Raw genomic sequence first — 23,808 nt, forward strand, 5'->3', positions numbered from 1 at the left:
ATTATATTAAAAAAGTACAATATAACAAATGCACAACATACTATTTTAAACTATATCAACTATGTTACAAGGCTGCATTTCCACTGATCCGAAGTGAAGCAGAGGCATCGTCAATTATACTTATAATTCAGTTTTAATTATCTTTAATCAAAAATATTGCAAACCTATAAAACTAATGATTATTTAAAATAGATAAAAGCGGTTATTCAGTTTTTTACTTAGTTGCATGATTAATAAAAATTCTGTTGGTTCAATGAACATTCATATCTCTGCTCCATTCTGTACCAGGGAAACATGGGCTGCAATATAATGATGAAACACCCCCTATTAGTCGGCGACCATCAAAACAGTTCAAACGCCATTGTACAATGAAGGTATTGAAGAACCATCAACATTCTAGCATTTGTCCCGGTCGCGCCCTCTGGATAGGAATTCCATATTGGAAAGCGAGTGATTATACAACCTCCCTGTTAAACCTAACCTAACCCAGATTAGCTCATGGTTATAATGCTTTCTTGTTTAGTCACACTCCAAAAAACTAGATGGCGCTATTCAAGATTAAATATATGAACTATTTTGACGGCATCTACCAACAGGACAGAAATGTTCTTTTTTTCAGATATACATATAGATGTAGTCTATATCACAATCTCATAGAGAACACTAACTTGACTGTTTTATACAATATTTTAATATATTTTTGAATTGCATACACCCCTTCACAACATAAATATTGTTCATAGGTATAATGATTAAAATAAGAACTTAAAAATTGTACCTAATTTATAATTTATATAAAATTTCTACCAATTAATATTAAAATTAAAAATATATACACACATGAATCAAGTTCTTTAGAACCATTATTCAGTTTTATAATTCGTTTACCAGGCATTTATCAAGATCCTTTAATTTAAAGACTTATGAAGAAATATATTATTATTAAATTATATTATGAATGCTCTTAAAAATCAAATAATAATAAGCACTGGAAATAGCGTTTACAGAGCATAACCTAGAAAGTTACGTTTATGGAAAAGGATATTAATTTCCATTCGGTGAAGTACAGAACAATTTTTTTTAAACGCTGACTGCCATTTTTAACAGCACTCAAGTTCAAGAGATAAGTCAGTTCCGTGTCGATACTTCGTTGTGTGGCGAGAATTTTTATTTTATAGATTAAATTTACATATTTTTTTCTAATTTTTTTATTTTCTAGCACACAACAAAGAATCAAATTTTACAATGAAATGTGTTTATCACAGTCACAGAAGATTTAACGTGTATTCATTTCTATATTCTTCTTCTCGGATTTATAAGTTAGCCATAACAAGGATATACCTACATGTTAAAAAATTATTTCTAAGTAATTATAAAAATTTCATCTTAATTTATTGGTTTGCTGTCTTCTCTATTTTCCAATATTGTAATAATTTTAAGCGGCTAAGTGCTTTAGTCTGTATTTTTTTCTATATCTAACGGAAACACATGGATAAGTACCAATCTTATGTTTTACAATAAAAAATAATTAATTGTTCTAAGTGCTGCGAATAATGATTTGACGAAAAAGCTATACAAAAAATCATTATTCGTTCTCGAAACTAATGATCTTACTATTATTGAATAGCAAGTACTGTGTTAGGAAATAAAAATATAATCGGTGAATTATATTTAGTTGCATGATCTCTTTGTCAACTAGATAAAAATTGTTAAAAATAGAGACTGAATGGCTTTCCCTAGTGTCGACGAGCCTATCACGCTCTAGAAATGAACGAAATCATTAAGATTCAGTGTAAATGATTGATATACAAACTTATTCACCGTTTCAAATTCCTATATGATCTTTTTAATTTATATTCTGTGTATTTTCATACATACATAAATTCATATAATCTCGTCTATATGCCTTGCGGGGTAGACAGCCAAAAGTCTTGAAAATACTGATTATTTTCGTACTTTAAATAGTTTTTCTTTACACTGAGCCTACTAAAATTTCTAGCAAAAACTATACGAATTCATTTCTTTAATAACAATTATATTCACTGGATCTCTTTTTTTTTTTATTAAACACAGACACAGCAAGATAACAGTAATCCTTTAGGCAAATAAATATTTATCAAACTCTTTGAACTGAATCGGCTTTATCTCAAATTTTTTTGTGACGATTCTAGATTCTGATTCACTCTGTGGCAACGGTGAAGTGCATTTCATTCAGACAAATAAACAATGTGTTGTTCGTTCTTAGTTTTGTTTAGAATTAGTCTTAATTATTTCACTAATTACTTTAATAAAAACGGCATAATATAAGGCAGTAAAAATGCCTTATACTACGAAAAGAAATTTGGCTTTTACCGCACGCAATCTTACCTGCAGACCTGTTATCAAACGTGTAGCAGTAATTACGGCTAGACCTGTCAAACCACCAGTAAATATTTACCACGTTTACTGTGTTATTCTGAATTCTATGGTTTCAACCAAAATTGAACAAATTTTTTTTAATGAAAGATTTGCTATTGACCGCCGTCTGCATCCCAAATTGATAAATAAAAAAGGAATCATAATGAAATTCCCAACATTTTGTGATCCTTACACATTTAGAAGATTTTCTTTTGCATTTATTTATTTACTTGCAAAAGCAAACACAATTATACATATTTTAGGTTTCTTGCATTATATCGTAACATTCTTCTATCTAAGAATCCAATCGAACGAAGTCAAAATGCCATATCATATTGATGTCACTGATCCCACTTGTGTTATTTATCATAAGCTAGCTACTTAACTGCATGGACACTTTATAACATACATATATATCATAAACAAGAAAATATTCTAAATATTTATTTTATCTTTTGGTAAAAACCCACATGTAAAGCGGTTTTGATACACGAACGTTAACAAGGCATATCTCCCCTTTCTTTCTATATTTGAGGTTAACCTAAATGAAAGAAAGAGAAAGAACATAAGATACATACGTCAACTTTCATCAACACACCCACTGCTCTTTAAATATGGTTGATAGTTATCTCTAGTTCAAACTGTAACACATACGACGAAAGCACGATAGCCATTTTTGTCAATTTTTATTTATAAATAACTAGCAAACCTAGTCCCGTCTTCGGGTACCATTTATAGATAAAAACCTTCCTCAGAAAACACTCATTCCAACATTTCATACAGGAACTAAATCCTTCCACAATTTTCCGAGATTAGCGCATATACAAACAAATTAAATAGCTATAGCTATAGGCTATAGGGACTTTATAATATGTAGTGATAGTGATGGATAAATTTTCCGATTGTAGCGATAAACTATCGTTGTCCCTTTTCACGTCATAATAAAGTGCCATGCGCGCCACAGAAGAAGAACATCACACTCATCTGAGATATAATATAATCTGTCATCCAACCTAACAAAACGTCTTGTGTCTCATTAAAACATGATTTATCCAATAACAACAGTTTTTACAAATTCAAAAGCGTCTCACATAATCAGTTATTTCAAATTGACCAATCACAAGCGTCTGTCCGTTGAAAAATCTCAATTGATTGGTCAATTTCTGAACATCATCAACTCTTGTTTCTTTTTTGAGGCACCTTACAATACACATTTACTAAGCTATAACAATGTACATTATACATATGGTCACTTACACAATATGTCACATAGTGGCCTATAGTCCGGGGCCAATAAATAGTGCACTTACAGCGAAAAACAGGAACACTATACCACCGATTATCGTAACTGTGGAAGAGAGAATATTTATTCCTTTTAATTTTTAGCAACACTGTAAAGAACACCGGGAACATTTATTATTTATTTTTTTTTAATATTACGTTAAGCCCATGACTTGTCAAGAATTAACTCTCAAGACTGTTAACTATCAGCAAGTTTTCTTTCGCTTAATAAATATATCTCACACAAAACGTATCAGTTTCTTACTGTACAAATCATTAAATTAGCTAGGTCTTATGTTAAGAAGATGGAATAAAAATGGAAACCAATCATAGAACTTATGACTTAAAATAGGTCACTCACTTTACATCGCTTTGTGCAAGACTTAAGAACATCCAGAAAATCTTTTTCCAATTAATATATATTGTGCCGTGTAGTTCCCGGCACCAATAGAAAAAGGAATAGGACCACTCCATCTCTCTCCCATGGACGTCGTAAAAGGCGACTAAGGGGTAGGGATTCTTCTTTTAGGCGCTGGGCTAGCTACCTGTCACTATTTGAATCTCAATTCGATCTTAAAGCCAAATAGCTTGACGTCGCCCATCAGTATTTTCAAGACCGTTGGCTCTGTCTACCCCGCAAGGGATATAGACGTGATTTTATGAATGTATGTATATGTATGTAAGAAAATTATACCATAAAAATAAACACTCACCAGTCCTGACAGAAATCTTCTGCGCCACCATCCGTCCACCAATCACAGCCAAGCCGGTGCACAGCGCGTGACCCAGCGACCCGCCCACCACCACCCCCACCGCGTCCTCTCTCGTCGCCAACACCACGGTGGCTAGCTGCGAACGGTCCCCCCACTCGGCGAGAAATGTGAGCGTTGCCGCTTGAAGCAACACTTTTATGATCGCGTTGCGTTTGCGCCGTCGGTTCTCAACTTGACCTTGTTCTAACATGTCTAGCGTCTCTTCTTTTTCTTCCTGCAATCATAGTAACAATTGTTTAAATTGTTTTTAGTTTTTATGCAACTCTTATGACAAGTGTTAGTGATTTTGATTGAAAATAATGACAAGAAGATATACTTTGCAACCATATAGTTATTTTTTTATTCGATTAAAGAATAGAAATTTTATTTCATTCCAATAGCCGCTCTATCTATCTTTAAGTCTGCGATTTATTTCATTTATACAGGTTCATTGAAGCTTTGCTAATAAAATTACATTGCAGCTTACTGGTGGAAAATTTATTAAATATACTTATAACATACCAAATACTACTACAAAATATAACATTTAAAAGCGACAAAAGAACTAGATTCTGATAAAATAAGACATGCTTAGGTATGCAACTGTAATGCCATAAAAAAGCCCCCGTGAGTAATGCACGATGCACCCTATTTAGGCTATTTTCCTTGTAAATCTGTGATACGATTTTATGTAATTTGTGTGGCAAAAATTCAGGTCAAGATTCCCCCTTACAATTACACAAATAATCCCGCCTCTTTCCCGGAGGGCTAGGCAGAGTCTTCATCTTTTCACTTGCCACAATCCCTACATCTTTCGTTGGTACAATGTGTGTCCAATAGTTCACTGACAATCTAAAAGTTGGTCCCCAGTATTGAGCGGAGTGGCGGGGGGAGGAATTTTTATATTTTTACTAGAGGCCGCCCGCGACTTCGTCCGCATGGAAACCCTATCAATCCCGCGGGAACTCTGGGATAAAAAGTAGCCTATGTGTTATTCTGGGTCTTCAGCTACCTACATACCAAATTTCATGGTAATCGGTTCAGTAGTTTTTGCGTGAAAGAGTAACAAACATCCATACAAACTTTCGCCTTTATAATAGTAGTAGGACTAGAGGCCGCCCGCGACTTCGTCCGCATGGAAACCCTATCAATCCCGCGGGAACTCTGGGATAAAAAGTAGCCTATGTGTTATTCTGGGTCTTCAGCTACCTACATACCAAATTTCATGGTAATCGGTTCAGTAGTTTTTGCGTGAAAGAGTAACAAACATCCATACAAACTTTCGCCTTTATAATAGTAGTAGGACTAGAGGCCGCCCGCGACTTCGTCCGCATGGAAACCCTATCAATCCCGCGGGAACTCTGGGATAAAAAGTAGCCTATGTGTTATTCTGGGTCTTCAGCTACCTACATACCAAATTTCATGGTAATCGGTTCAGTAGTTTTTGCGTGAAAGAGTAACAAACATCCATACATCCATACAAACTTTCGACTTTATAATAGTAGTAGGATATACCTAGCAGATTTTAAGTTAGACAAAGACAAATGGATCTACGAAAACCGCATTCCATAATAAAAAGTGAAACAGCGATAATTTTCCGCGCGATGAAAACGGCGTCGCACGTGCCATGTAAGCCCCGCAGTCCTATAATTTTCTCGTGATGCGTGCACAAATATATAGTTAGATATAAATAAATAAATATATACGGCACAAATTACACTGATTGAGTTAGCCTCGAAGTAAGTTCGCGACTTGTGTTACGAGATACTAACTCAACGATACTATATTTTATAATAAATACTTATATAGATAAACATCCAATACCCAGACCAATCAGAAAAAGTTCTTATCTCATCATGCCCTGACCGAGATTCGAACCCGGGACTTCCGGTGTCGCAGACAAGCGCACTACCACAAAGGCCGTAAAAAGACAAAAAACAATTTTTTTGTTTCCGTTGGTTATATTTAAGTAGATCCCCCATGTCATGAGTTTTTGTTTTTGGCAATACCTTCTAAGTACAGACACCGGTCCATTACAGTTTTATTATATGTATGTATAACTCGGGCCCGTTCGTCATGCATGCCATGTCTGATAAGAAAGGACTCTTTAAATGATTACACCGAGTACTGAGTCATCATGTCTTTGTTAACTTAGTCCAATTGTATAGATATGTATGACTGTCATTAATAAACATAGGTATCTGACATACATTTCATCAACCAAGTTCATATTTTCTTTCACAAGATTTTCTTTGTATTTTACGTGTGGGGTAATCCATGCATTACTTAAGGCTCGATAGTTATCAAAACAGGATAATAAAAATAGCAGTGATTATTTTTATTATCCTGTTTTAACTTTTTAAGACAATTTAATTTGAACGCTATAACTGTAGAATTTAGGACTCATATTTGATGCCCAAAAATATTTTAACTATACTTTCTTACTATCTTTATATAATTTCCACTAAAAAGCTATATATAAGCCACCACTTACGAACGAAAATTTATGGTATCGATGATTTTGATTGAATAACCAAATTGAAAAATAAATAATTACAGTTTACTTTATATTAACAAGATTCACTATACTTTGTTTCTATCATAAGAGAGATAAAGGATTCTAACAAAAAAATAAGCTTATGGAGATCAGTGTACACATTAGTACAAAGAACTTTCCTAAATTCACATTATACCTACTGTAACATCAATAATCTCAGTTAAATCAGTTCTTTTTTTAAATGCACCAGGTCTAGAAAGTAGTTCATACTGATGAGTACAAAAACCTCCGGAAGAATAATTAATACTTAAAAAATATGGTTATGAAGGCATGATCATAACAAACAAGCGTGTAAAAGCTCTACCAGAAATTAATTTGTTGTGAAAATTTTGCTCTTACATTTTCCGTCTAAATAAAATTCTAACAAAATTAACAAACAATTCTGGTACTAGCTATCGTTAAAAGCACAAGTTTATTCAAATGCTGAATTCCTTTGCACTTTAAATAACTATGGAAGCCATCGAGAAGCCTTTTTCAGCGTAATGCGATGTCTGTGCGTGATGGAGCTTAAAAAATAAAAAGGCTAAAAGAAAAAAAACTAAGGTGTCATTCGTACTGCCAGGCATAATTTCTTAAGATCACCCTCAGCGGTTCTGATCGCGTGGAGGGACCCGCTTGGGGCTCTTCTGGGGTCCCAGGACCATTGCTTTGTGGGGTGTGCGCGGACCCAGGGCTTCGACACTCAGACGTGGGGGACCCCGAAGTGGGAGACTTCGTCTGCTCTTTTGCAGCTTCCTGTATAGTACCACACTCTATAGGTACTTTTAATTTTTAAATGTTACTGGCAACTTTGAAAGGGTGAGTTAAAAATGCGAAAACCCCCTTCCCTTTTTACTGTTAAAAATTCTAAATTCAAAACTAAAAAGGAATTCAACATTTGTACAGCTGTATCTAAAGGAAAATAAATAAAACATGACCGAAATATATTATCTTATCTAAGAAAAATAATAATTTTATTAAACACACATCTCTCAATACCTACTACTATCAATTAGTAATACAAGGCCCTCTCACTTGGTTTAAAAATCCCTGATATATAAATAACTACATATTTGTGATTATTACTAAAATAACATAAGGATGATTATTTTTAAAGTAAATACATAAGTATTTATTTTTATCAATAAATTATTCATGGAAAAATAATTATTAGATAGCGAATAGCGTCTTGTTTAACCAAAAATATGGACTATCGGTGTTTATGCTTTTCTTTTTTAAATAACTTTTAGTTTTTTATGCTACAATATGTTAATTCAAACTATGCTACATTAAAATTTCGCTTTATATGAACAGAAACTAAAACAGAATTAAGGTACATGGATTTCAGTGTCAAACCTAATGCTCTATAAAATAAAGGTCTTTAGAAAAAGAAGCAACTTGTGGTTCATGGCACTTTAGAAAAGGACCACTCTCTCTTTCCCATGGATGTCGTAAAAGGCGACTCAGCTAGCAACCTGTCACTATTTGAATCTCAATTCTAATATTAAACCATACAGCTGAAAGTGGCCTTTCAGTATTTTCAACACTGTTGGCTCTGTCCACCCTGCAAGGGATATAGACGTGCTTATATTAATGTATGTAACCATATTTTTGCTCGACAACAGCGATGTCATGGTGGATTTTCAATTGCATGTAGGAAAAATTCACAATATTTGTTGATATGACAATGCAAATCACAACATCTTTCGGTATTATTGATAATAAATCAAACTCTTTAATCACAAGATAGGACCGGGTACTTGATAGATATTGTAATCAGATTTATAACAAAAACATTACATAGAACGAGATCTTCCAGAGACATGTATATTGTAAGATCCTAAAAAAAATTATACGTACGGTAGACTTTAAATCTGAAGAATGTTAACAAAGAGACTTTGGATGAAATGGTACATTTAAAAACTTATTTTTATAAATAAAGTGATATATAAAGTAATTTAATAATTTAAATGAAACTATCAAATGACCGCGAAAACTCTACCGTGCATAAAAATAACACCGGAAAATATCTAGTAATAGACCTTGTTCTTTTCCTGTCAAAACCTAACAAGGCTGTCGCACTTAGCTAAGCTGATGCTAATTCAGCATTTAAGACTTTTTCAATTGAAAAAGAAAATGTTAACTACAAAAGAGTCATAATAGACTGGTCGTCTCTTGCTAAATTGAAGACTTAATATTGTATAAAATGATAACATTTATAAGTAAAAGGGGAAGGGAATTTGATGTTAGTATCGAGGTTAACTTTGATTGAGCTTTAAGTTCAGAAAACAAACTGTTAAATTAAAATCATGAACACCACCCTTAATAATGAGACAAATATTAGTAATGCAACGCAACCTCATCACTTGACAAACGCATTATTACGAATATTTTATTTCTGCATAAAGCAATTGGTATTTTAAAGCATGAATTCAGATATTTCCGCAACACTTGGTACATTTTTAGAATTACTAAATAACCTTTCATTAGTCATACACCTATAATGAATGGACTGTTGAAGTTTGGCTTAGATACAAGTTTTAATGACGTCGAACATCCGAAATAAAAACAGACAATTTTTATATGATCCTAATATTTTTGGCGTCTGGGCCGTACATTCCCATAAAAACACTATTGACGCTGACAGAATTATGTACTAAGTACTGGAATTTTCTCAATCGGTTTTCAAACTTCCTTTTTTTATCACAATAATCTGAATCCATGCTTGTATTCCATCACCAAACAGCCAAACTACCAAACCCTATAAAAGCTTTAACATCACTAACCTGATCCTCTCTTCTTTTTAGCTCGCTCTGTACTTCTTCCAACTCCTCTTGTCCTTCATTGGGATCCATTTTCCAGCCATCTCTCAACATCTTCAGTCCAAATATAGCAAACAATGCAGCACTTATATAGTACGTGTACACTCTGGGTATAACTGTCGCTATCCACCCAAAAGCTGCTGATAGTATGGTCATGAAGACTAGAGCTGATATGGCACCCGCGAAGACTATAACACGAGGATGCTTCATTGCCATGATGGCTGCAATAAAGAAGGTCTTATCTCCTAATTCTGAGACGATGACGACGGAGAGAGATGCGAGGAAACCTTGCCAGAAGCTGCGTTGGATCGCTGTACGCTGAAATAGAAGGAGACGAATATTTAAGGTTTTTAGAATGACATTTTAGAATTCGCAGATTTAAATACAGATATCGTGCACAATATTTACCTATATTGTGGACTTTATGAGCGACTAAACTGCTTTTTTAGATATTGCAATTTGTTTTTGATCAACATTTCCAACGCTAGCCACGCGATCTCGTTCAAATTTAAGTAATTTTATAATTGAAGTAAGATTTGTACATCTCAAGTTAACAGATCAAGAATATAAAGTTTCCGAAACATCAGTCAACTTATGACTGATGTTTCATTGTTTTTTTGTAATCTTGACTTTCAATGACAATACTCGTATTTTTCGCACGTAAAATTTTTATACTGTTGATGAGTGCGGATCAAGAGTATGAACACCTTTCCTTTATTTGTTGTATCAAGTTTCACATAACAATGTTGTCTGAACTGAATTACATAATGTGTATTGTCTGAGTGGTGTAGACGAGTTAATTTGAATGTTTTATCTTTGATTATTATATTCTTGTGTAAACTGTTCGTGTTTCTATGATCAGCACGTGTATTTGAAGAATTATACTTTTTGTTTCTTGATGCTTAATTATTTATTTGGCATACTTATAGTTTGACGGGTAGTTTGTATACCGTATATATAGTTTATCTACCGCTTCTTTTACACTTGCAATAAATCTTTTTCTATTCTGGGAATCTCATGGACATCACCGTCACTTAAATATATCTATACTAGAGGCCGCCCGCGACTTCGTCCGCATGGAAACCCTATCAATCCCGTGGGAACTCTGGGATAAAAAGTAGCCTATGTGTTATTCTGGGTCTTTAGCTACCCACAAACCAAATTTCATCGTAATCCGTTCAGTAGTATTTGCGTGAAACAAACATCCATACTAACATCCTGACATACTCACAAACTTGCGCATTTATACCTAACTAGCGAACCGCCCCGGCTTCGCACGGGTGCAAAATTCGGAAAAATCAATATGTTCATTTATCAAAATACATAAAAACCTTCCTCTTGAATCACTCTACCTGTTACAAAAAACCGCATCAAAATCCGTTGCGTAATTTTAAAGATTTAAGCATACAGACAAACAGACTAAAATAGCGACTTTGTTTTATACTATGTAGTGATATTAGTAGGATTACAGAAATTAAAAATCCAGGCCTATCTCACTGCAGGATTGTTCAATAAATCAATCATTCATTTGTATAATATTCTAACTTTAAATGTGTGTCACTAAAAACTCGTTACTTCGTGTAAGTTTTTGATGGGTATCGCAATGCAGTGTTATTATAAATCTGTTTTCAAAAAAAATATGGTAAACTAGAGGCCGCCCGCGACTTCGTCCGCATTGAAACCCTATCAATCCCACGGGAACTCTGGGATAAAAAGTAGCCTATGTGTTATTCTGGGTCTTCAGCTACCTACATACCAAATTTCATGGTAATCGGTTCAGTAGTTTTTGCGTGAAAGAGTAACAAACATCCATACATCCATACAAACTTTCGCCTTTATAATAGTAGTAGGATGTATTTATTCAACAGTTGCAAAAGTCTATTATATTATATTTTTCATAGCAAATATTTCTAAAGTTGTTGGTCTTTTGCAGGTGTAGTTACTGTATTGTTTGTTACGCCAGAAGCATGTCAAATATTTGCGCGGTTAATTCTATAAATATTAGGTAGGTAGGTAGGTTTAATTTTGAAACATAAAATACTTCGTGTTATCGCTGCTTTGTGCTATTTGTGTAGTATAGGGATAATTTAATATCATACTGTTTAAGAAAGTGACCGTGGTGGGATGATTAAAATATTACATACATATATACCTACATATGGTCACGTCTATCCCTTGCGGGGTAGACAGAGCCAACAGTCTTGAAAAGATTGAATGGCCACATTCAGCTATTTGGCTTAATGATATAATTGAGATTCAAATAGTGACAGGTTGCTAGCCCATCGCCTAAAAAAGAATCCCAAGTTTGTAAGCCTATCCCTTAGTCGCCTTTTACGACATCCATGGGAAAGAGATGGAGTAGTCCTATTCTTTTTTGTATTGGTGCCGGGAACCACACGGCACTTAAAATATTTAAAGAACAAATATTAATATGTCGTTTAGATATTTACAAAAAATAAATCATATTTTTAATTTTAGATATAACTACATGTCATTGAATCTGACCACAAACCACAAAAACAACCACTAACTGTGACAAAAATAAAAAACAATATAACAATGATCTGAGACCACTATTATTAGAGAAAAAATTATAATTATAATAACATTCTTCAAATATGAAGACCACAAATGATGACGCTTTTGCACCTATCTTTTTTTGTAGAAATTAGAATTTACATCTGTAAGTACTTACATACATTACAAAACAAATGTAATAAATAGTTCTCTTTTATGAGTAGGTACTTAAATACTCTAAAGATCTTCGCAGAAAGCGTAACCTGAATAGATAATATTACACGGTCATGTCACGCGTCGCAGAAAATGCTAATATTCTTGTTACATTGTTGCATAATACACGGTTTACCTTAGCGATGAGCATTTCAATCAATATCACTTATTTTATCACTGAATAGTATAAAACAAAGCCGCTATACGCTGTCTGTCCTTATGTATCATGTAAAATCTTTAAAACTAAAGTATTTGGCTGCGGGTTCTTTTAACATCATCATATAGATGTGAATATATGTATGAATGTATAAACCAAACATCAGCATTGCACCTGTAAGAAGCCGGGGCGTTTCGCTTGTATGCTACAATACAAGTATATACCTACACTCATCTATTTTTACTACACCAAATAAATGTATTAGCAGACGAATATCGGTATCGCCTTTATAAAGCTTACATACATACATATATACATCTTATCACGTCAAGGGGTACCCTTGCTGGTTAGAAAGAGCCAACAGCCATGAAAATACTGAAAGGACACGTACAGCTTTACGACTTAAAATTGGAATTTAAATTCGACGCCGACTATTTGGGGAACTGATCTGGGTATGTCGCATCCGCCGGGTCCAGGTAGAAGGGGAGGCCGAAGTGGTCCTGGCTTGAAAAGTCCGCGAAACATGATATATGTACGTGCCAATGGTCTTAAAACTGAACACGCTGAAAACCGGAGAAGGTGGAAGGAAAAATGTCGGAAATCGAACCCCAGGCCTTGAAGCATTCTGGTGAAGGGTGGAAGCAACTGGGAATACGCAAAGGTGTGTGTGAGAGAGAGAGAGAGAGAGAGAGAGAGAGATGTAATCGAAATTCAAATAGTTACAGGTTGCAAGCGCATCACCTACAAGAAGTTTACATTGAAAAAAGAATTTAGAGAAGAATATAAGAGCTATAAGTTAATAACACCTTTCTATGATCATGCGGTTTTAACTTTGCTTTTTCTATAGCATTGTGGTGAAGGGTGGAAGCAACTGGGAATACGCATAGGTGAGAGAGAGAGATGTAATCGAAATTCAAAAAGTTACAGGTTGCAAGCGCATCGCTTACAATATTTTAAGAAGTTTACATGGAAAATAGATTATTTGCCAGCTTTAAGTTAATAACACCTTTCTATGATCATCCGGTTTAACTTTGCTATTTCTATAACATTAACTTTTCATTAATATATACCACCGGTCGATTTTTTAGTTCTAAAAATAAAACTGGCGACCGCAAATAAACGATACAGGTTCTTCCCTGAGCCACAAAAGTCATTATGACCTCACCCAATCATTGTAATTTTTACATGCATAAAAACAATAAAATTTTACATATCCTGTATTGAGTACTTATTATAACACTACTTAGCTTCCAAAAAAACTATTTGGCTATACCCTGTCCGTCTCTGTGTCAAATGTGATCAGTATAATCAAAATAGAATCAGTCGTTTTTTGTGAAAAAACATTATAAACACATTTAGTAAGTATAGATATTATAATAATGAGTGGGAACATCTTCTGATGTGGGATCTCTTCTTATCTACAATCAATATTAATACTGGTAAGTGGTAATAATACAATACTGTATGTATATTAAAAAATCTATATTTTCTGTTCCGTTACTTTCTTGGCAAACTTAATAAGTATTATAAAAATACATGTTTACAATTATTTTTAATAGTACAAATAGTACATAAAATTTATATTTATATTTATAAAAATATGACAGATGATTAAATATAAAAAAAGATATTTTATGTTAAACTATAACATCTTAAGGCCACGCGACTTACCAACTGTCGTATCTAACTTACCGATATAGTATAAATTATTAATGTTATGCGTTATGCCTTAACTTGTTGCAGTATCAATGAATGGCCTTAATATACTATCGATATTTATCGCAACTTAATATTCTGTGTCAAGTCAACGTACTCTGTGTAGAAATTTAATTAAAATCCCACAAACCGTAGAAGAATATAATTCATTTATTTAAAAACATAAAATGATGCAAATAGGTTATTTATTGTTTTGGCACTTAAAACAAAATATGATTTAAAAGATTTAAGATTCTTTGTTGAATTTATATTTGGCTTAATAGCCTTTATTCTTCAATATGTTTTTATCAAACCTCAATAAATTCAAAACCAAGGGATTTGTGGATAATATTCAAATTCATGCCAAAAAAGAAATATTTTCGCATGTATAAAATAAATAAAAACAATTAATTTCGAGAGAAAATATATTTTCTCAAAGTACAAATCGGAATGGTTCAAGTGTAACACTGACCTTTAAAACAATATCCGTTAACCATGTTCGAAAATCAGGTGACTCCGTTGTAGTTCCCGGAAAATCTGTAGTTGTATCCAAGAAAAAGGCACCAGTTGTTTCATCTAACAAAGGCGAAGACTTTAACAGCATTGTGGCCTCGGGCAGTAAAGTACTGCTATCGGACATTAGCATTGTTGTTGGTAAAATCGTAGTACTTGGCAGCATAAGCCCCATCACATCAGTCACATTCATATTTAAAAAGTAAACACAACACTTGTCACATGAATAATTAAAAAGTAAAACAACTGGCCAGTGCGCGCCAAAGGAAAACACTGTCGCCTACATGCTTCACAATGAGAGAGGTATTTTATACTGATATATTTATCATTCAAGAATCAGATAATATTTAATATTACTGGTAAACGTAGCAACAAGAACAAACCCAGTTCTTTTTGTATATTACGATGATAAGACGCGACCAAGCGCAGTGCGATACACGAAGTGACTACTTTAAAACACCTTTTCGAGGATAACTTGAGGAATAAATGAGTTATTAGCTGCCAGTACGCACTGTACAGTTTTAGAAGAAAAAAAGTTGAATTGGTGCCAAAAAATAAACCATTGACGTAAGTAGTAGTTTCTTAATGCTTATAAAAATAGACATATTTTATTAGATCTGGAAGAGATGATATAAGAAAAAAATTTATGACTTTCACATTTTTTTAAAGGGAAAGATAATGAGTTGGTACATAATGTGACAATTAGCCTCATGTTTTGTTATTCTTTCCTTCAATTATTATTCTGTATTTTTGGAAATAAACAACAAATGCAGTTTGAAATGTTATCACAATGTCTAGTTTTGGAATACCCTAATAGTATAACATTCCAAGTAAAATTAAAAAGTCTATTTACAATTGTATTTTTTTATAAAACTTGTTCAGTACCTTAAGAACCTAAATTGTTTTACTGTACACGCTTAAAATAATCTTTATTACCAGATAATAATGAGATATGTTCGGTGTAAACAACTGTATCAACGCAACAGTAGTGCAAAGAAAACAAATTTCTTTTGCTACAACTTTAAAAAAATATATATATTTTGAAAATTTTAAATTTCAACATTATCATTTTCAAATCATCATTTTATTCCATTAGAAGATATAAAACACATTCTCATTTTCTGAATAAAACAGTTCATTATTGTCCTTCGTAGAATTACCGAAAAAGGACTTGCGTAAGGCGGCATTACTTGTATGGGAAATTCAAATATTTATGTGCAATGTAATGTATTATCAGCTAAATACGTTTCTTGCCTTTTTGAAAGTACAGATATATGTATACGCAACAGGTTCTACATAAGCGATATTATTTGAATACTTAATTATTCAGTAGACGAATAGACTGCATGTTGTCGGTTGTTTGCAAAACAAGTCATTATATTAAGCTTTACATATTTTTGCATCTTTTTATTTAATCTCAATTCTATCATTAAGCCGAACGGCTGATCGTGGCCCATCTTTTCGAGACTGTTTGCTGTCTGCCCCGCAAGGGATATAGACGTGATTATATGATTGCATATATGTACGTTATTTAATCATTACATAAGTCTTTTTACTATAGAGAAAACAATATGTGTATGTGCTTTTAAAAGGCCTTAACTTTCCAATATACAGTAGGTATCAATGTCACATCTTAATTGCTCACGGGGTGACCAAAGCCACGAATCACGGTACTTAAAGGACACGTTTAGCTGCATCACTTATGAAATTGAGATTCAGTAATAGACGTTAACCAATTGCCTAAAAAGAAAAATGCTTAAGCTTGTACAAACTATGGTTTTTTTTCACTACGAAACCAGCATAGAAACTAAATTTTCTAATTTTGTCTATAAAAGGTTTAGCGCCACTGATTCAGGGCAAACTAGCGGCCGAAGGCAGTAATAATTCACAGCTGCTATGAAAAGTTCGTTTAAAATGAACTTTAATGAGATATGTGTAAGATAGATAATGAATGAGCTATATGCGGATTACTTAATTGGGCATTCAGGTATAACTGCTGCGCCTACGCCTTTCGTAGTCCTAGTAGACTTTATGGCTTCGATTTGAGGTCAATGGATTTATTTTTAGAACAGCTAGCGTGTGCTATAATTTCATTTATTACCAGCTTTTACGCGGTTTTTTTCGCTCCCCTGGGAATTTAATGAAGAACTGTGTAGCCTGTAGTACCTTTTTGTTATTCCTAAAAGTCTATTCTATCTGTGTACCAAATTTTATTAAAATCGGTACAGTACCTAGTTTTTAGTTTATTCGTTATATTAGTATGGTTAAAAAAAATCATACCGACCATAGAACATAATATATAACTGTATTGTAAAAATATACTTAGTCTTACATGTATCATGTATAATAATTACGTCTCTTTCCCGGAGAAAAACTCGTAAGTAGCCAACATCCTTCTACTAGACACGAATAAATACTTAAGTCGTTTATGGTGACTTCTAGACCTGAGTGCCAGATTTGATCAAGGATGTTCATCTTGGCCATCCACCGTGCGTATTTAGACTCTCCTTGCACACATGCTGCCTCACTAATGTGCAGGTTCCCTCACGTTTTCCTTAACGCAAATCATCATTCAGTAATCATATTCTTCAAAAATATAAGCAGACCACTTATTCATGGTTTGAAAACTATTTTGTTCAAAGATTCAATATTCTATTCACGACGCCAACTATCCTTAGTACAATGCAACTAATTATTGGTCACAAACTTCGCCACAATAATTGATAGATTGTCAAAGAACAATAAGCATCGGACACTCGTTAGCATTTGTGGGACACTCGCTACTATAAATTCAACACGCTAACTGTCATAATTAAGATGGCATTTTTTAAATTAACATAAACCTAAGTTGATCCCAACTTATAAATGCGAAAGTAAGTTTATGTTTGTTGTCCCATCAACGTCATCATTCATCATCGTCGGCGTCATCGTCATCTTCGGCGTATACTTATATATAATTAAGTCTGGAGAAGGGCTTAGAGTACGTTTCATCCCGCTAAAAAATATAGTTCCCGTTCTCGGATTTGCGAAAAACCGGTATTCTTTTGTAGGTAGCGCTAAATTCGTAAGTGGCGTTTTATTCGTGATTTTTGTAGGTAGGTAGGTAGTGCTAATTTCGCCGCTCTTTTATTACTTAGATGGCGTTAAATTTACATTCGTCGCTTTTTGTAGATGACGCTAAATTCACGCGAGTTAAGCTGCGTAAAAGTAAGTTACCAATATAAGAGAAACAAGTGCAGAATTATTAATAGTTCTAAAAACGACAAATACTAAGTACCTATTATGACGATGACAGCGGCATGCAGTAAATTCACATTAAAGTGTAAACAACTGTGGTTTTCCTCTTTATACACTTCACCAAGATATGTATATCTTCACCAAGCTATCTACATTATTTCATCCAAATGACTAATGTACCTTTGCGCGGGGCTTTGCTGCCGTGGGAATTTCCAGTAATAACTCTTGAAGGTCTATTTTATCAAATTTCAATGTCATTCAAATTTCGTGAAAAATTAGTTAATTCTATTACTATCACTACATAGTATAAAATGAAGTTGCTACCCGCGTGTGTACCTCTGTCTGTACACATATATATGATAAGATCTTTTAAAAAACATCACAGATTTTGTTGCCTTTTGTTAAATAGCTATTTAAGAGGATGGTTTATAAGTATAAATGGAAAGCATTTCCGAAGTCCGAAGCTGGGGGAGTTGCTAATTATAAACAAAATTAAAAACAAAAAAATTATTATAATATAAGTATGGATTACAACGAAATAAATAACTTTACTACTCCATAACACAAATTTATATAGAACGGGCTAGCTCATTCTGGGTGATTTGTCCAATACATATTTTTCGTAACTGTGTATCAACCCAGATTACTTTCCATTAGATTTTAACACAAACATACATGATACTTATAAAATAAAACCTTTTGCTTACCTCTTCTGTGGGTGATGGCAAAGATGATGACAGTGCTACGGGCGGATGTGCCGTTGTGAAGGCCCATGTCGCTGCGAAGGCGCCAACCGCCAACACTGTCCTTTTTCTTATCATCTTGACAACTTATAACAAAGACAAATAGATATTATTATAGGTAGGTTTATCTTAGGCCTATCCCTCGTCACGTCTATATCCCTTGCGTGGTAGACAGAGCCAGCAGTCTTGAAAGACTGATAGGCCACGTTCAGCCGTTAGGCTCAATGATAGAATTGAGATTCAAATAGTGACAGGTTGCCAGCCCATCGCCTAAAATAAAAAGATGTGCTTTACATTCCCGAAAACTTAAGATTGAATTGACTAGAAACAAGAGTTATTATAAACAAAAACTTAACCATAATTATGAATCTAATTAAAATTATAAGTACCCGGTTGACCGAGCTTTGCTCGGTTAACCAGAGATGGCGCTGATATAGTTTCTTAAAATGCTGTTTTTAAAATGTTTATATATCTTGGGAACCAAGCTTTTCTCGAACCTAGGACCTTGATAAATCAATTCCTTGAGCCGAAAAGCTCTATATCGTTAAAGCTCTGTATCGCTAATATGTAACTTTCATGAAAATCATTGGAGCCGTTTCCGAGATCCTCATTATATATACAAGAATTGCTTGTTTAAATATATTAGATAAAGATCATTTGGCATTATTTGTAAACATGGCATGCCTTTAGAAAGTTTAAAATATAAGTAGGTTACTTACATTTTTTCAATGGAATCCCATATCTTAACACAAACCCACTCTTACAACACAATGAGCAATTAACATACATAGGACTAATACAAAGCTATTCTATGATTGTCATTATCAGTATTACTAACTAAATTATTATGATTACTAAGTTTAAAACTGCACCAATAGAAAAAAGAATATGACTTATCCATCTCTTTCCCATAGATGTCATAAAAGGCGACTAAGGGATAGGCTTATAAACTTGAGATTCTTCTTTTAGGTGACAGGCTTGCAACCTGTCAGTTTATATGAAACTCAATTCTGTCAGTAAGCCAAACAGCTGATTATGACCTATCAGTATTTTCAAGACTGTTGGCACTGTCTACCTGCAAGGGTGTACACAGACATGATTATTATGTATGAATGTATGTATGCTTTATATAATGGAAGTGATTTTTCATAGATATAGTGGAACTTATTGGAATAACTTTATAAGACCTATATGGATGATGTTATTAATTGTGTGCTTTGGCAATCCTTTGAATATACACAAACACACAACTATTTATTCAATTAGGTAAGATGCAAATAGTCACAAGACTAGTAGGACATATTTAGTTAGATCAGACTTCCCCAAACATTTTTTGTGTTGTAGACCCCTTGCCATATTTTTCCGTGTTGGGTAGACCTCCTACATACCTGATATTGATTTCCTGTATTCTACAACTTACACAATTTTATACACATATATAATAATTTATTTACTTCATAAGTACTTTTATAAATAATGTATATGTAGGTATATGTTTTGATATTATAAGATAGTACATACATAAAATCACGTCTCTTTCCCAGAGGGGTAGGCAGAGACTACCTCTTCCCACTTTCCACAATCTCTGCATCCTTCCTTCCCTTCATCCACATTCATAACTCTCTTCATGCAAGCTCAGCGGTTTCGGGTACTTTTCACCTGTCCCTTTACCAGGATGTTACCTTAATTTGATCAAGATATGTTTGTCTAGATCTTCCCACTTAGACCTTTCCCTCCACACACTTTCCACTCTTGTATATCTGCTTAGGCAACCTGCTTTCATTCATCCTCTCCACATGACCAAACCATCTTAACATACCCTTTTCTATTCCTGCAACTAACTATAAGATAGTATGATGTAAAAAATAGGTACTATCAGTGTATGTGTGGAGATCCACTATCGTGGACCCTCACTTTCATTTCTTGGACCCCCAATTTTTTCCCCCTGATGTAGGCCCTCTTCAGGATGTCATAGACCCTAAGGGTCGATATAGACCACTTTGGGAATTACTGAGTTAGAAGGTTAGATAATATAATTGAGATTCATAGAAGTTTATGCTTTGATTGAACTATGAATGTGTTTGTAACTTACTTATAAAAATTGTCAACAAGATTTGTCTCCTTTTGCTTTTATAATTCTGCTCACTTGTAGCAGCAGGAGAATAAAGTAATTAGGTACTTGGATGTGCTCGACTTAATTGTTTGAGTGGAATATAAGATAAATCAAAGATAATGATAATAAATCAGTTCATTTGCTGCTGATAATTATGTTTTTTTATCTAGATTTGCAAGGTATTCTTATAACTAAAAATAGTTACTGACATATAATTATAGTTAAAATTGTAATTCATGATGGTAATCAATTATTCTACCTCAATTTGTAAAATGCATGCTTGGAAACGTCACCGGTGTATAGAGAAAGGCCAACTTACATTTCTTTTGCCACGCCAAACACAATAACGAATAAGTAAGCCTTCTCAACTCCTCATTAACTGAAGTGCAAGTAAACAAATTACAATCAAATTTAAATATTATTGCAACAAAGAAACTGAAACATTTTTAACAAAATTTACAAAAAAATCGACAAATCAAGTCACCCTTGAATTGTCGTCTTCTTTGGCGTTTTTGACGGGTATGAAATGTTTGTCTTTTGTCTAGATGACATTGACAATATTTTTTTTTACGTGTTGGCGGCCAATGTCCAATGAAAATGTAAAAATGAGATATTGGCAAGAAAGAAAAAATGTCAGTGTCAGCAAAACAAAAATAATGTTTGTAAACTTCTAACCTCAAATCATATATATGTAATTTTATAATTCAAAATGCCGCTTGATTACAGAAGATTCAATGGACCAGAGGACAGTGTCTCTTATAAACTTTATACAAAGGAGTATTTGAAGACATATGATGAAGCATTTAAAGAATTAATTAATGAAAAAGGAATCCGCACCGATGGGCGCGCACTGGAAGAAGCCCGGAGCATGTGTATGTTTTGTATGTGTTGACTCTATTAAGTCCCCTTTTTGTTTTGTAGCGAGAGCGATATTTCGCCCTCGACCAACACCAAAGAGAAGATCTAGGCTATGTGTCATGCCTGAGGTAGGGAATAACGGCGAGATAACACAATCTTACCTAACACAAAGGACTCCTGATTTATATGCACCTGCCCCCGTTACATGGCACCCGCCACGCTAGTATACACTAGCGTGGCGGCAGGCATACACCTGTATTACCTATTACTAACACAGAGCTGTATGGTGACCATTTATAAATAATTTGTTTTTCAGTTGCAAGAACAGATATGGTGTCACAAGCAAAAGGTTCTTCATATGTGGAAATGAAAAGAACCAAAGTCATATGTTCAGTTTTTGATCCCCGAGAGATTCCACACCAGAATGAATTCAGGTGAGATATTTCATACCATAGCATTACCTTATAATTGGTACATTATTATACCATGATATTTCACTATATAAAAGTGGCAGTGACATGAATTTTATATCAAGTCATTTATACTCATGAACCTGGATGCTATTTTTCCAAATCTAAATATATCTAACTATAAAACAAGAAAGTAAATGACTGGCTTTATGCAATCTTGGGGTGCACTAATAGAAGATTTTCCAAAATTCTCACAACATAAGTGCACTACTAATATACCAAATTCTTATCTGATTTGCTTACCTCACAAGTTTTTTTTAAGCTCATGAAATTCAACAAAAGAATGAAGAAAACATCCATTTTTTTAATTCCAGCCAGTTAGGTCAGATATTCTGTGAAGTGAAATTCGCACCATTCTCCTGTCCTCGTAAACGTCGTCCGCACGCCCCGGATGCTGAAGAGAGAGCCCTGTCAGTGTCTTTGAGACAAGCACTGGAGCCTACCGTCTGTAGACATCTGTTCCCTAATTACCAGGTAACTAGGTTTTGTAACAAGCTTTTAAGGCTTCTCTTTTGTATGCTATACACTAAGTACAGAGTGTCTATTTTTGATCAACTTTTACTTAAAGTTATCTTCTTCCCCTTGGGTTTGATGCCAGTTACATACTCTTTACAGAAGATGCACCTTTTGATGATTTTCTTTTCTGCACGAAACAACTGAACGTGGTAATAGGTGAACCTATGAATTTTTTTTGTGTAAATTGTTAACATAGGTAACTCAAAACAGAAGATCCATGGCTTCTACTCATTCTGGCATGGAACTTCCTTTTTGTAATGTCTTGAATCATCAAACTTAATTCAAGTTTTTTTTTCAGATTGATGTATTTATCTATATTCTAGAACATGATGGCTCATGTTTAGCAGCAGCTATAAATGCAGCTGGTCTAGCCTTAGCCGATGCTGCAGTCCCAATGTATGATATCATCACGGCTTGCTCGGTGGCAATTGTTGATGATAAACTATTTGTAGACCCAACAGAAGCCGAAGAACATATAGCAATCACCAGCCCAGAGACAAGTGGTATCAATCATGGAGTTGTTACATTGTCCATGCTTTCAGGACTCAAACAAGTGTCAGATTTTACACAAATAGGTTCTATGGATGTTGATTGTGTTATGAAAGTGACAGATTTGTTGGAGGTGGAATGTGAGAAAATTGTACCGAACATTCAAAAAGTGTTAGTTCAGAATGTAGTGCAAAATCTGCAACAGCAGGAAGTGTTAGAAGCAGAGGCAAAGGAGAGAGAACAAATGCTGAATGCAAAGCTTGAGGAATGGAAAGCATTATTGAATGCTGGATGATGAATTTTGTTTCATCTAGAATCTAGAATTTTACAATAAGTGCAAATAAATTTATGATATTTTTACTATCTAGTTATTTTCCTTTTCTTACATAAAACCCTTTAAATAGGTCATGTGACAATCTATGGGCAAATAATAGAAATAGGAATAAAATAGGTTACGTCAATATAGTTATCTGTATAACAATACAGTGATGAGATAAAC

At 33.9% G+C, this 23,808-nt stretch overlaps 2 protein-coding genes across 6 annotated transcripts; one reads left to right on the forward strand and one right to left on the reverse strand.

Annotated features, from left to right (window-relative positions):
- Nucleotides 1–1,440: 1,440 nt before the first annotated feature.
- LOC106135930 (transmembrane protein 165) lies at nt 1,441–21,481 on the reverse strand. Of its 3 annotated transcripts, none has more exons than XM_013336342.2 (5): nt 21,296–21,481; nt 18,828–18,949; nt 9,753–10,106; nt 4,392–4,665; nt 1,441–3,745 (listed from the first exon to the last, which is right to left on the reverse strand). In XM_013336342.2, exons 2-5 carry the CDS (start codon nt 18,939–18,941, stop codon nt 3,675–3,677), a joined length of 813 nt encoding a protein of 270 aa, XP_013191796.1. In that variant the 5' UTR covers nt 18,942–18,949; nt 21,296–21,481; the 3' UTR covers nt 1,441–3,674. The 3 variants fall into 3 exon arrangements, with proteins under 3 accessions (XP_013191796.1, XP_060807102.1, XP_013191795.2); XM_060951119.1 differs by lacking the exon at nt 21,296–21,481 and adding an exon at nt 21,236–21,253; XM_013336341.2 differs by lacking the exons at nt 18,828–18,949; nt 21,296–21,481 and adding an exon at nt 14,843–15,076.
- Nucleotides 15,311–23,672, forward strand: LOC106135929 (exosome complex component MTR3). Of its 3 annotated transcripts, XM_013336339.2 has the most exons (5): nt 15,311–15,450; nt 21,703–21,857; nt 22,151–22,268; nt 22,619–22,778; nt 23,119–23,672. In XM_013336339.2, the coding sequence occupies exons 2-5, from the start codon at nt 21,845–21,847 to the stop codon at nt 23,602–23,604; spliced, it is 777 nt and encodes a 258-aa protein (XP_013191793.2). In that variant the 5' UTR covers nt 15,311–15,450; nt 21,703–21,844; the 3' UTR covers nt 23,605–23,672. The 3 variants fall into 3 exon arrangements, with proteins under 3 accessions (XP_013191793.2, XP_013191791.2, XP_013191792.2); XM_013336337.2 differs by lacking the exon at nt 15,311–15,450 and having other exon boundaries at nt 21,483–21,857; XM_013336338.2 differs by lacking the exon at nt 15,311–15,450 and having other exon boundaries at nt 21,483–21,848.
- The last annotated feature ends 136 nt before the right edge of the window (nt 23,673–23,808 follow it).

This window comes from Amyelois transitella, chromosome 24 (genome assembly GCF_032362555.1).
Source record: "Amyelois transitella isolate CPQ chromosome 24, ilAmyTran1.1, whole genome shotgun sequence".
In the NCBI taxonomy this organism is placed as follows: domain Eukaryota; kingdom Metazoa; phylum Arthropoda; class Insecta; order Lepidoptera; family Pyralidae; genus Amyelois; species Amyelois transitella.